This window comes from Lepidochelys kempii, chromosome 24 (genome assembly GCF_965140265.1).
Source record: "Lepidochelys kempii isolate rLepKem1 chromosome 24, rLepKem1.hap2, whole genome shotgun sequence".
Classification (NCBI taxonomy): Eukaryota; Metazoa; Chordata; order Testudines; family Cheloniidae; genus Lepidochelys; species Lepidochelys kempii.
Window position 1 is genome coordinate 922,444 of NC_133279.1, and position 12,392 is coordinate 934,835.

Here is a 12,392-nt window from a genome sequence, read left to right on the forward strand (position 1 = left end):
CAGGGAGCCGGCGCTGGCAGGAGAGGCAGGAGGCTGAGGTCAGCGGGTTTATTCATAGGGCCCCCGGGCCCTCCCTCCGCATGCCCCAGTCAGCAGTGCCCAGCCGGCGGGGGGCACACGGCTGGCATGGGGTGCATCCATGGCATGGGGAGGCAGCACCCGTGGCGGAGGAGTTGGTAGAGCCGGGGGTGGGTGTCCCGACGACAGTGCCCGGGGGAGCAGCCCGCGCTCAGTCCAGTTCACCACCGAGTGGGGGGTTCTTGAGGCCGGGGCCCGCCTGGCAGGATCTCACTGGCGCGAGGTGCGCTCCTCCTCCTCGTTCTCCAGCAGGTAGGCCGGCCGGTAGCTCTCCTGGCCCAGGGCGTTGGTGTAGCGCAGTGCCGGGTTCTTCTGTGTGTTGCTCATGCTCCCCAGGGAGGTGTAGCTGCAACAGGGGGAGGGCAGCTGTGAGCAGGGTGGGGGCACAATGGGTCCTAGATGCCAGGCGCTGCCCAGTGCCTCCTTCTGTGCGAGAAAGCTCCTGCACCATCCTGAATGGGGCGAGTCTGGCCATGCGTCTGGCCCCGTGCATCACGCCGCCCCATCCTGCCACCCCCTCAGCTCCCTTCCCACACTGCTCAGCCCTCACTCTGCCCCTCCAGAGCCTGGGCAGCACCCAATTGGCACTGACCCCCAGCTGCCCACCCCCAGCGCCATGGAGCCCAGCCCAGCTGGTCCTGCTGGACGAAGGCGCAGGGAGCAGTGGGGGGGTTGGGGGAGGGGAGGCACAGCGCCCCCCAAGCCAGGCTCTTACCCCTTGTCATACAGAATGCAGTAGGGGACGAAGAGCGTGCGCAGGAAGTGCCAGATGTCCCGGTACGTCCAGTCCTGCAGGCAGAACAGAGAAGTCACTACAGCAGCCGTTTGAGCTCCCTCCCCCCGTTTGAGGCCGGCTGGCTGTGAGCCCAGTGGGCACGGGGTGGGGAGAGGGCTGTGTGGGGCTCAGCCAGTCCCTGCTCCATGCCACTGGCATCCCTTCCCCAAAGGCATCAGGACTGTCACTCTCCCCACAATGCCTTCCCTCTCGGACACACCAACCATCCTCTTCAGCATGGCCAGATGGGGGGTGGAGGGAAGGGTGAAACAACAGGGCACTGCAAAGCGGGTCAGGGACCCGTGGGGCGTGGACCCGGGCGCACAGGAGGGCGGAGAGCCGTGGGGTGCGGACCCAGGCGCACAGGAGGGCGGAGAGCTGTGGGGTGCGGACCCAGGCACACAGCAGCTTTAACGCCTAGCCCAGTTTTCTTGGGGCTCGTCCGGAGAACTAGCTTGGGACTGGATCACTGCTGGGAAGGGCCTGAGACAACCCACAGGCGTCAGAGTCTGAGCGGGAGCAGAGGTGGTTGCTGCCCAGGGGAGGCAGGATGGATGCTGTGGGGAGGGGAGAGGTGGGTAGGAGGAAGTGCCGGGCAGGAGAAGGGGACCAAGGTCTCATCCCTTACACCTGATTCCCAGCCCCCCTGCTCTAACCCCCTAGAGCCAACTGCCCTCCCAGAGCTCGGATAGAACCCAGGAGTCCTGGCTCCCTGCCCTGTGCTCAAACCGCACTTCTCTCCCTGACGAGTAGCGGCCCGAGCGCCATGACGCACCAGCAGGGGGTTCACCCGCATGTACTCAGGCCAGCCGGGGTCGGTCATACACATGGGCGTCAGAGTGCGGGAATAGGGATCGGTCCTCCTCGTCCCCATCAGCACGGCCTGCAGCTGGGGGTGCTGGGCCTTCAGGTCTGCTAGTGCCTGCTGGATGTGGCCCTGCACTGTGCAGAGGTGGAGGTTGTACCTAGCACGCAGAAAGAGCAACAGGGGAAACAACATTCAAGGGTGGGAAAGCCCTGTGGGAATGTCAAGGCCCCCACCGCAATGAACTGGTTGGTTCATGAGAACGTATGAAAGGCCATACTGGGTCTGAGCAATGGGCCCTCTAGCCCAGTGTTCTGTCTTTTGACAGTGGCCGGTTCCTGATGCTTCACAGGGAATGAACAGAACAGGGCAAGTATCCAGTGATCCATCCCGTCATCCCGTCCCAGCTTCTGGCAGTCAGAATCATGGGGGATTCCCAATGATGGGAATGGGGGAATGGGGGATTCCCAACATTCTCTTCGCCTTTTTGACGGCCGCTGTGCACTGCGTAGATTCCTCAGAGGACAGTGACTCCAAGATCTCTCTCTCGAGTGGTAACAGCTGATTTAGAGCCCATCATTGTACATGTATAGTTGGGATGATGTTTTCCAATGTGCATTACTTTGCATTTATCAACATGGAATTTCATCTGCCATTTTGTTACCATGTCACCCAGTTGTGTGACATCCCTTTGTAACTCGTTTGACTTAATCTCCAGTAATTTAGTATCGTCTGCAAACTTGGTTACCTCACCGTTTACCCCTTTTTTCCAGATCATTTATGAATATGTTGACCGGCACTGGTCCGAGTACAGAGCCTTGGGGGACCCTGCTATTTACCTCTGTCCACTGTGAAAACTGACCATTTATTCCTATCCCTTGTTCCCTCTTTTAAGCAGTTACCAATCAGACCTTTGCTCCTATCCCCTGACTCTCTGCTTTGCTTAAGAGCCTTTGGCGAGGGACCTTGGGAAAGACTTTCTGAAAGTCCAGATTCATTATATCGACTGGATCCCCCTTCTCCACATGTTTTTTGACCCCCTCAAAGAATTCAAATAGTGCTGAGGCATGATTCCCCTTCACAAAAGCCGTGTTGACTCTTCCCCAACCTGTCGAGTTCAGCTTTGGGTCTCATTCTGCTCTCTGCTGTTGTTTCAGCCAACTTGCCCGGTACTGAAGTTAGGCTCACCGGCCTGTAAGTGCCAGAGTTGCCTCTGAAGCCCATCCTGCCTGGGCTGTTCAACTGCAGGGAAGTGGGGAGCTACCTGGAAATACAGCCCCACCCTTACCTCTGGGTGGTGGCCTGAATGAACTGCTCCATCTCGGGGAAGGGGGACACAATGCGAATATAGAGCACCTGCAGCTTCTCCTCCCGCTGTGGGAATCGCCTGGAGAGAGAGACATCCGTCACCACGACACACCATCCCCAGCCGCCTGTCCTGGCCTGTGCAGGGCCATGCAGCGAGTCAATGACAGAGCTGGGACCAGAACTATACCCCAATTATACCCCAGTCAGACCAACTTCAATCCCTGGACAGATCCTGGAACATGCTATTAAACGATCCAGTCGTGAGCACCCAGAGGAGATCAGGGCGATACGGAACAGCCAGCATGGGTTTGTCACAGTCATGCCAAGCCAGCTCAATTTCCCCCTCGGACAGGGTTACTGGCCCAGGGGATGCGGGAAGCAGGTCATGTGAGAGATCTTGAGCTGAGTGAGGCTTTTGACACAGTCCCACATGACCTTCTCACAAGCAAGCCAGGGTCTAGATGAAATGACTCTAAGGTGGGTGCACAGCTGGCTCCAAGGCCGTCTACAGACAGTAGTTAGCAGTGGCTCACTGTCAGAGGAGGAGGGCGTACCTAGCGGGGTCAGGCACAACTCCGTATTGTCACTGCTGACTGGGAGAATGGAGTGGAGCACACGCTTACAAAATACGTGGATGGCACAAAGCTGGGAGGGGTTGCAAACACTTGGGAGGACGGGATTAGAGTTCAAAATGACCTTGACAAAATTGGAGAATGAATCTGAAATCAACACGATGAAATTAAGAAAAAGACGAGTGCAAAACATGACAGGCGGGAAGGGAAAACCAAAAGCACAGCTACAAACGGGGACTAATTGAAGGGCGGGGGGGGTGTCGCACGGCTGGAAAGGGTCTGGGGCTTACAGTGGACCACAACCTGAATAGGAGTCAACAAATGATGCAGCTGCTAAAAAATCCACTATCTTTCTAGGGCATGTTCCTGGGGGTGTTGTGTGTAAGACACAGGAGGTAAGTGTGTCATGGAGCGTGGGGGAGTCCGGGGCCTGCATCCCTCTTCCTGGGATTCACTGTGACTCTCAGCCAGCCAGTAAAACGGGAAGGTTTATTGGACAATAGGAACACAGTCTAAAACAGAGCTTGTGGGTACAACCAGGACCCTTCAGCCAAGTCCTTCTGGGGGGCAGGGAGCTTAGACCCCAGCCCTGGGGTTCCCTGCGTTCCACCACCCAGCACCAAACTGAAACCAAAAACCCCCCAGCAGGCTCTCTCCTGCAGCCTTTGCCCAGGTTCCAGGGCAGAGGTGTTACCTCCCCCTCCCGGCTCAGGTTACAGGCTCTCAGGTCTCCCATCCCCAGTGAAACTCCCCTGCCACATTCCCAGGACAACACTCCCCCCTCCCTGCTGCGTCACAAAGTGTCACGCTCTGCTCGGCAGGGCTGAGGCCCCAGCTGGCCTGTGTCCAGTTCTGGGTACGGCCTTTAAGGAAGATGGGGACAAACTGGAGGGTCCACAGGAGAGCCACAAAACTGATCACAGGTTTAGAAAACCTGACCTGGGAGGAAAGGCTCAAAAACAGGGCACGTTCCGTCTTGAGAAAGACAACTGAGGGGGCCTGAGAACAGCCTGCAAATCCGCAGAGGCGGCTCTACAGATGGGGATCAATTGTGCTGCACCCCACTGGAGGCAGGACAAGCAGCGACGGGTGAATCTGCAGCGGGGGAGATTCAGGAAACTCTTTCTGACTCGAAGACAAGTGACACTCTGGAGAGGGAGGCAGTGGACTCTCTACCATGGCAGAAGTTTCAGAAAGTTGGACAAACCTCCATCAGGGATGGACTAGCTTGACTTGGCCCTGCCTCAGCGCAGGGGGCTGGACTTGATGACTTTGTGGGGTCCCTTCCTGCCCCACATTTCTATGACTCTCCCCAATAGCTGCCCTTCCCCGCCCCTCCCAGAGCGGGGAATAGAACCCAGGAGTCCTGACTCCCACCCCACTGCTCTAACCCCTAGACCTCACTTCCTCCTTTGAGTGCTATGCCCAGCCCGCTGTGGGTGACTCTGCTGCAGGCCGGACCCTGCTCTGCGAGCGGGGTAGCGGAAGCAGCGGGTACCTCTGCACGGCAGCGTGGAACAGGTGCAGCAGGGCCGTGCAGTCCTTGCCCCCGTTGAAACCCACGCAGATCTGGGCCAGGCTGAACCGATCCAAGGCCTCTTCGATGGTCCGGAGCGCTGCTGCCACCTTCTGGCCCAGGGCGGAACCTGCCACAGAGGAGAGGAGTCAGCGAGGACGCATGCGGTGGGATCTCGATGGGGGATTGGGCTCGGAGACTCCTGCCCCCCTTCCCCCGCCCCAGCTCCATCTGCTGCACGGAGTCAGCTCAGCAGCCAGCAAGGTAGGTCCCAGCCTCTCAAAGCCTGGGGCTGCCCCATCTCGGAGGTTGCTGGTTACACTCCTGGCCAGGGAGCTGCGAGTACTCCCCTGCTCCCCATCACCTTTAAGACCCACCACCTGTCCTCCAGCACTATGTGAAAAGGGACCCTCTCTCCACAGGGCCCCTGGAAGCCTGGCTTTGGGGGTGGGGGGTCTGAACAGGGTTAGCAAAACCATCCTTGAGATCCATGCCCATGTGCCCGTGCAACACAGCCATGCCGGGAGGAAGAGGCCGACCCCAAGGCCCACACGGCGCTGACAGGTGACCCTGCCCAGCTGTCGACTCTGGGGACATTTCACCAACGCAGCTCTGCTGGCACGAGCCCTCGCAGATGCATTTATACTGGCAGAACTGTGCCGGGGCAGGGAACTGGCACAATCGATGCCACCCAAAGCAGAGTTCTCCCAGTGCTGCTACGCCGGGAGGGCACGGCTGGTCTCATTAGGCTGGCATTGACGAGGCCTGCCTGATCCCCAAAGACACGGAGGCTCCAGAGACCTTCTCCACCATCCTTAGCAGCACATTACGGCTGTGCCTACAGGCCCCGCCCATCGTGCCAGGCGCTGCACGGACACAGAGAGAGACAGTCCCTGTCCAAAGAGCTCACAGGCCATACCAGACTCAGCCAGGGCATACACGTCCGTGGCTGCCCGTGCCACAGGCTCTGTCACCAGGGGCACGATCAGCGCAGGGGGCAGGTTCTGCATCAGGAAGCTGTAGGCTTCCTCCAGGTGCTGCTCGGACTCTGAGTCCAGGGTCAGCCTCACGCGGTAGTAGTTGTTGACCCAGTCAGGGTAGGAGCCCAGGTGTGCGTGGCGCCCGAAGCGGGCGTTGGCCTGGTTGAGCACGGGTGCCAGAAGCGTCTCGTCGGCGCTGACGTAGATCTCCCGGGAGTGGAAGCAGGTCTGCTCGTTGCGGAAGAGGTGGCCGAGCCCCTCCAGCGCCCGCTCCATCAGCGCCGGGATGCCTGGGAAGACGTAGACGTTGCGCACACTGACAAGGGGGTATTTCAAGGCATCGCCCGTCCTCTTGTTCATGCCGTAATTGAGCAGCGAGGACTCAGGGACGTGTGCCAGCTTCATCTCGGGGCAACACACGTCCGTCTTGCCAAAGAACCTGTGCACCAGGGTGACCAGCTCTGGGTGGGGGCAAACCTGCTCCCCGAAGGCTTTGGCCACCGCCTCAAAGGTCACATCATCGTGGGTGGGGCCTATGCCCCCTGATGTCAGCACATAGGTGAACTTGGCTGCAAAGGAGGAGATCTCTGTGGCGATGGTATCGACGTCATCGGGTACCACAGAGATTCTGGCAACTTTCACCCCCAGCGACCGCAGCTTCTGGCACATGAAGAAGGAGTTTGTGTCTTGGGTGAATCCCTGTAGGCAAAACTTTTGTGAGATACCCCCCAGCCAGCAAAGGGGCGGTGCATCACAACTGGCCACACGCTGCAGAACTAGGAGATGCCTCTGGGAGTGGGGTTGGGAGTCAGGACTCCTGGGTTCCATCCCTGCCTCTGGGAGGGAGTGGAAGCTAGTAGTTAGAGCCGGGGGGACTGGGAGCCTGGACTCCTGGGTTTTGTCCCTGCCTCTGGGAGGGAGTGGGGACTAGTGGTTAATGCCTGGGACTTTTCAGACCCTCAGGGGGAAGGTGCTGTCTTTGAACATTGTCCAGGCCGTGCACTTCGACCTCCCCACAATATGGATGTCCTAGCTAGGCCCCTGAATAAAACTCAACAGGGACTCTTGGGTGAGATCCACTAGCTTAGGGCCAAATGGGGGCCCCTCCATCCTGCCAAGTAGCCCCGGGTTGGCCCGCAGCGTGAGGCGCCACCAAGGTGAGCATGGGCGATGCAATCTGGCCAAGCGTGGGGGAAGACAAAGGTCACGGCCAGCCTCAGAAATCGTTGTCCCAGTCTCTGCCTACACGGAGCCTGCCCCCAAACGGTGTGACACAGGCGCAGAGGATGGCAGTACTGTACCTTCAGGATCTCATCTCCGATGATGATGATCCCGGCTGTCACGGCAGCAGGGCCGTTCTGCGCAGGGAGGGTGCTGCTCTGTGCAGCCATGGCTTGGAAAGGCCTGCTCTCCCGTCCCACCCGCCCAATGCTCCTGCAGATCCTGAGGGCCCACTGCATGGACACCTCCAGTCAGGTCCCCCCAGCTCTAGAGATGACACCCAGGCATCTCCAGGACAGCGGCACCTGCAACCAAACATCAGAGCGCTCACAAGGATGCTAAGGCGGCATGAATGTGAATGCCTGAGAGAGCAGAGAAATGACCCAAAGGAGAGAGACTGGGTATGAGAGCTGGAAACAGGGTCAGACCACGAGTGGGGGCAGAGCTGGGAAAAGAACTCAGGAGTCCTGGCTCTCAGTCTCCTGGCCCTAACCACTAAACCCCACTATCCTCCAAAAGCCAGGGAGAGAACCCAGGACTCCGGGCTCCCAGCCCCCCTGCTCTGACCCACCAGGCCCCCACTCCCCTCCCAGTGCTCGGGAGAGAACCCAGGAGTCCGGGCTCCCAGCCCCACCCTGCTCTGACCCACCAGCCCCCAGTCCCCTCCCAGAGCCGGGGAGAGAACCCAGGAGTCCTGACCCCCCAGGCCCCCACTCCCCTCTCCGAGTTGGGGAGAGAACCCAGGAGTCCTGACCCCCCAGGCCCCCACTCCCCTCCCTGAGCCAGGGAGAGAACCCAGGAGTCCTGACCCCCCAGGCCCCCACTCCCCTCCCCGAGTCGGGGAGAGAACCCAGGAGTCCTGACCCCCCAGGCCCCCACTCCCCTCCCCGAGTCGGGGAGAGAACCCAGGAGTCCTGACCCCCCAGGCCCCCACTCCCCTCCCTGAGCCAGGGAGAGAACCCAGGAGTCCTGACCCCCCAGGCCCCCACTCCCCTCCCAGTGCTGGGGAGAGAACCCAGGAGTCCTGACCCCCCAGGCCCCCACTCCCCTCCCAGTGCTGGGGAGAGAACCCAGGAGTCCTGACGCCCCAGGCCCCCACTCCCCTCCCTGAGCCAGGGAGAGAACCCAGGAGTCCTGACCCCCCAGGCCCCCACTCCCCTCCCAGTGCTGGGGAGAGAACCCAGGAGTCCTGACGCCCCAGGCCCCCACTCCCCTCCCTGAGCCGGGGAGAGAACCCAGGAGTCCTGACCCCCCAGGCCCCCACTCCCCTCCCAGTGCTGGGGAGAGAACCCAGGAGTCCTGACCCCCCAGGCCCCCACTCCCCTCCCAGTGCTGGGGAGAGAACCCAGGAGTCCTGACCCCCCAGGCCCCCACTCCCCTCCCAGTGCTGGGGAGAGAACCCAGGAGTCCTGACCCCCCAGGCCCCCACTCCCCTCCCAGTGCTGGGGAGAGAACCCAGGAGTCCTGACGCCCCAGGCCCCCACTCCCCTCCCTGAGCCGGGGAGAGAACCCAGGAGTCCTGACCCCCCAGGCCCCCACTCCCCTCCCAGTGCTGGGGAGAGAACCCAGGAGTCCTGACCCCCCAGGCCCCCACTCCCCTCCCAGTGCTGGGGAGAGAACCCAGGAGTCCTGACGCCCCAGGCCCCCACTCCCCTCCCTGAGCCAGGGAGAGAACCCAGGAGTCCTGACGCCCCAGGCCCCCACTCCCCTCCCAGTGCTGGGGAGAGAACCCAGGAGTCCTGACGCCCCAGGCCCCCACTCCCCTCCCAGTGCTGGGGAGAGAACCCAGGAGTCCTGACCCCCCAGGCCCCCACTCCCCTCCCTGAGCCAGGGAGAGAACCCAGGAGTCCGGGCTCCCAGCTCCCGCTGCTCTGACCCCCCAGGCTCCCCCCTCCCAGAGCCGGGGAGAGAACCCAGGAGTCCGACCCCCCCCCACCTTCCATGCCGCCCGCTAGCAGCCCAGCGCCTCCAGTCCCGGCCCCGCCTCCCCAGCCCACAGAGAGTGAAGCCCCGCCTCCGCCGAGCTCTCCCGGCCGCCTCAGCCCTCTCTCCTTTCATTGGATAGTCGGGATGCCAGTCAGTAGACAGGAAGACTGTAAATGCGCTGATTGGCCAGTCTTGACCCGAGCGAAAGAGACGTACGTCAGAGCCGGAAGACTCCTGCTCTTCTCAGGGCAAGGGCGGAACCCTTGCAGCCTGCGGAGGGCTCCTCCCAGCAATGGCACTTCCTAGCAGCTGATTGGCCTGCATCTTCCCCGTGGGCGGGGCGCTGATGCACAGGGCGCTGATGCACAGGGCGTGGCCACAGTCCGAGCGATGGCGGGGCACGGACCGGCGTGCCCTTGGGACCCTTCCCTGGGCGCCCCCTGGTGGGATCCTGGCACACTGCAGGGATTGGCTCGCTGCCCCCCCACCCCACGAGGCCCTACCTAGGCACCCTTCCCTGGGACCTCCTGGTGCTGGGATCCGGGCTTGCTGCCTAGCTAGGGAGAGAACCCAGGAGTCCTGCCTACGCATGCACCCTTCCCAGCGAGTTTCATGGTACTGGGATTGTGGCATGCTGCGGAAGTTAGGCTTGCTACCCTTCCCTCCCTACACCGTGGGGCCCTGCCTATGGACACCAGACCGCAGCTGGCTCTGGCAGCCTGTTTCAGGGACAATTAGCTGTTGGCAATTAGAGCGAGGGGCATGGTTCCTGCCCATACCACTTTACACTAACTAGCTCCTTGCTTCACTGCTCAGTCATGCCGCACTAAAAAAAAGCTGCCAGTAAGGGGGCTAACAAGGATTCAGGGTATCAGGGGCCTGCAGCTACCCCCAGTCAAGTGCTTGACCGGTTTCTCTATGAGCTAAGCAGAGGAGCTATACATCAATAGCTGAGAGACTCCAAAAAGGACATAGGTCATCTCCCCACTAGGAAAACCAACTTTAGCATCTAGTTAGACAGTAGGATGTCTTCTAAACCACTGGTTTTCAAACTTTTGTACTGGTGACCCCTTTCACATAGCAAGCCTCTGAGTGCAACCCCTCTTATAAATTAAGAACACTTGTTTATATATTTAACACCCTTATAAATGCTGGCAGCAAAGCAGGCTTTGGGGTGGAGGCTGACAGCTTGTGACCCCCTAAGGGGTCCCGACCTCCAGTCTGAGAACCCCTGTTCTAAACCTTGAATGCTAAAGACCTAACCATACTTAAACTCTCTACTATGATTATTGCCTTGATGGACAGAAGGTTAGCCTTGAAGCCCTAACATGAATTTTGCAGACAAAGGGTGGGGGTGGGTTTTAGAGAAACACTGGGTACTTAGCAGTGAGGTAATAAGCCTTTTAAAGAGTTAAATAGTCTCATCTCTTTTAGGAAAGATTTTCTGAGAGCAAATGAGATTAAGGCACATTACTAGAATCCTGCAAAGTTATTTCTCTCTACACATCTGTGGAGGATTAACACTTGAAATTAATGAAACAAAGACATGTGTTAGCACCACCTGGTGGGGGTGGGGGAAGATATCCAGTGTTTAGACAACAAAAGGTGGCAGAGAGGATTGTTTCAGATGAATGAGAGGAAACCCATGTTTTTTTAAAAAAACTTCCTCTTTATTGAAGGACTTCAACCACAGATTTTGAACAGACTTTCTAGAACTTTAAAAATTATTCAAAAATACAGATTCAAAAATACATATCAAACAGTGTTAAAGCAGATGCCAAGGAAGTGGATACAGTGTCCACCTGGAATAAAGTCCAACATACCCCCTGGAGTAAAAGGTACAAGCAGCAACTATCACGTGCCAAACAATGTTAAAATATTTATGCTTCAACTGGTGAAGTTTAGATTTTGCAGTTAAAATCTCTCTGCTCAAGTAGAACTCAGGAGAGCATTGACACACTCAGTAGGTAAGAATCATTGGGTTCTATACAACAGGATATTTCTTATGTAAAGGCCAGACTCTAGTTTTGAGTTAAGTCATTTTCTACCAGCCACTATTGTCATGATGATTGGATTTGCTTGAAGTTAATCGCCAGGAGTTTTAACGTATTGAGACATTTGTCAGACATTTTAAAACAGGAGACAAAACCTCCAAAGGTGCATGTATCTAAGAGAAGACAAAGAGGGAGGTTCTATACACAGGTCAAGTGTAACAGGTTCATTTTTCTGGCTTCTTTGGCAGTGGCCGTCGGAACAGCAGTATGTGAGGCTCTGAGAGGAGATGGAGAGCAGAGCATTAGGACAATCTGCAGGTTAAAATGCACAAGCGTTCTGTTCACTTATTCCCTAGTTCCCAGTGTTTGGAAAGGGAATAAAACCATAGACCCGGAGCCCTGTAAATTGACACTGACAATCTAATCTAATTTGCCAGAAGCCCCTTTAGCCAGGTGTGTCATTATATAGTCACGTTATAGATTAGGTCTCCCCCAGGAGCGAGCCAACAGCCCCAGAGTTCAAATGTGCTCAAGCTTGCAGACTGAAAGGGATCCCAGTTGACTGATGACAACGGGAGTTTTCCCTCTTGAACATCCCATATTGCTACAAAGATCACTTCTACAATACCCTGTCCCTCAGCACCTCACTTGGCATACTGAGCCCTCAGCTTCGGTTCTGTCCCCAGGCCAGCTGGGGGACAACGCTACCGTACACAGCGGCCCGCTAGCATGCAGCGGGGTTTATCCTAGGAAGGAACTGCAATGGCAGGAGTCTCTAAATTCAGATTTTGAAGCGGGTGCGGTCTCTTTCTGCAAAGCTCATCACCATTAGTAACAGAAGGCTGGGCCGGCGGCAGGCTCTGAATGTCGCCGGCAATGGGGATGTTCCTGCTGGGGAGTCAGCAAGCCGGCTGCGGGCCGGGCTCCGCTCCCCGCACTTGCCCGTGACTCCTACCGAAGGCAGGAGGGAGACACGTGGGACCGCAGCACAAAACCTGCCCCGGAGCCGGTCCCCGATACGATTCCGGCTTCCCGCCCATCCCCCGGGCGCCCCGCGGCCCCCCGGGCGCCCCGGCCCCGGCCCGCTGACCTGGCTCGTGGACCATGTAGTGGACCCAGCCTTGGCTCTGCTGCACGCCCAGGTTCCGCCACTCGGACTCCGACATCAGGTGCGTCTTCGGGACCAGCCTGGCGAGGTCCTTACTCTGAGATAGCGC

General features: G+C 58.5%; 2 protein-coding genes across 2 annotated transcripts in view; both read right to left on the minus strand.

The window, feature by feature from the left end:
• Positions 1-34: 34 nt before the first annotated feature.
• Positions 35-9,279, minus strand: FLAD1 (flavin adenine dinucleotide synthetase 1). The gene is made up of 8 exons (XM_073322909.1): positions 9,192-9,279; positions 7,336-7,560; positions 5,974-6,733; positions 5,037-5,184; positions 2,947-3,045; positions 1,629-1,818; positions 794-867; positions 35-424 (listed from the first exon to the last, which is right to left on the minus strand). Exons 2-8 carry the CDS (start codon positions 7,492-7,494, stop codon positions 289-291), a joined length of 1,566 nt encoding a protein of 521 aa, XP_073179010.1. The 5' UTR covers positions 7,495-7,560; positions 9,192-9,279; the 3' UTR covers positions 35-288.
• Positions 9,280-10,835: 1,556 nt separating this feature from the next.
• CKS1B (CDC28 protein kinase regulatory subunit 1B) overlaps positions 10,836-12,392 on the minus strand; it is a 6,565-nt gene continuing 5,008 nt past the window's right edge. Inside the window, exons 2-3 of the mRNA XM_073323472.1 lie at positions 12,266-12,380; positions 10,836-11,452 (exon numbers count right to left, since the gene is read on the minus strand). Of these exons, the coding sequence (XP_073179573.1) occupies positions 11,400-11,452; positions 12,266-12,380 (168 nt within the window). The 3' untranslated portion in view covers positions 10,836-11,399. The remainder of the gene's footprint in view (positions 11,453-12,265; positions 12,381-12,392) is intronic.

Excerpts from the sequence above, each read along its gene's own strand:
- FLAD1 (XM_073322909.1), bottom strand. The coding sequence starts at position 7,494 with ATGCAGTGGGCCCTCAGGATCTGCAGGAGCATTGGGCGGGTGGGACGG. Across the intron at positions 6,734-7,335 it reads TCGGAGATGAGATCCTGAAG|GGATTCACCCAAGACACAAA; the intron begins GTACAGTACTGC and ends TTTTGCCTACAG. Across the intron at positions 868-1,628 it reads TGCGGGTGAACCCCCTGCTG|GACTGGACGTACCGGGACAT; the intron begins GTGCGTCATGGC and ends TTCTGCCTGCAG.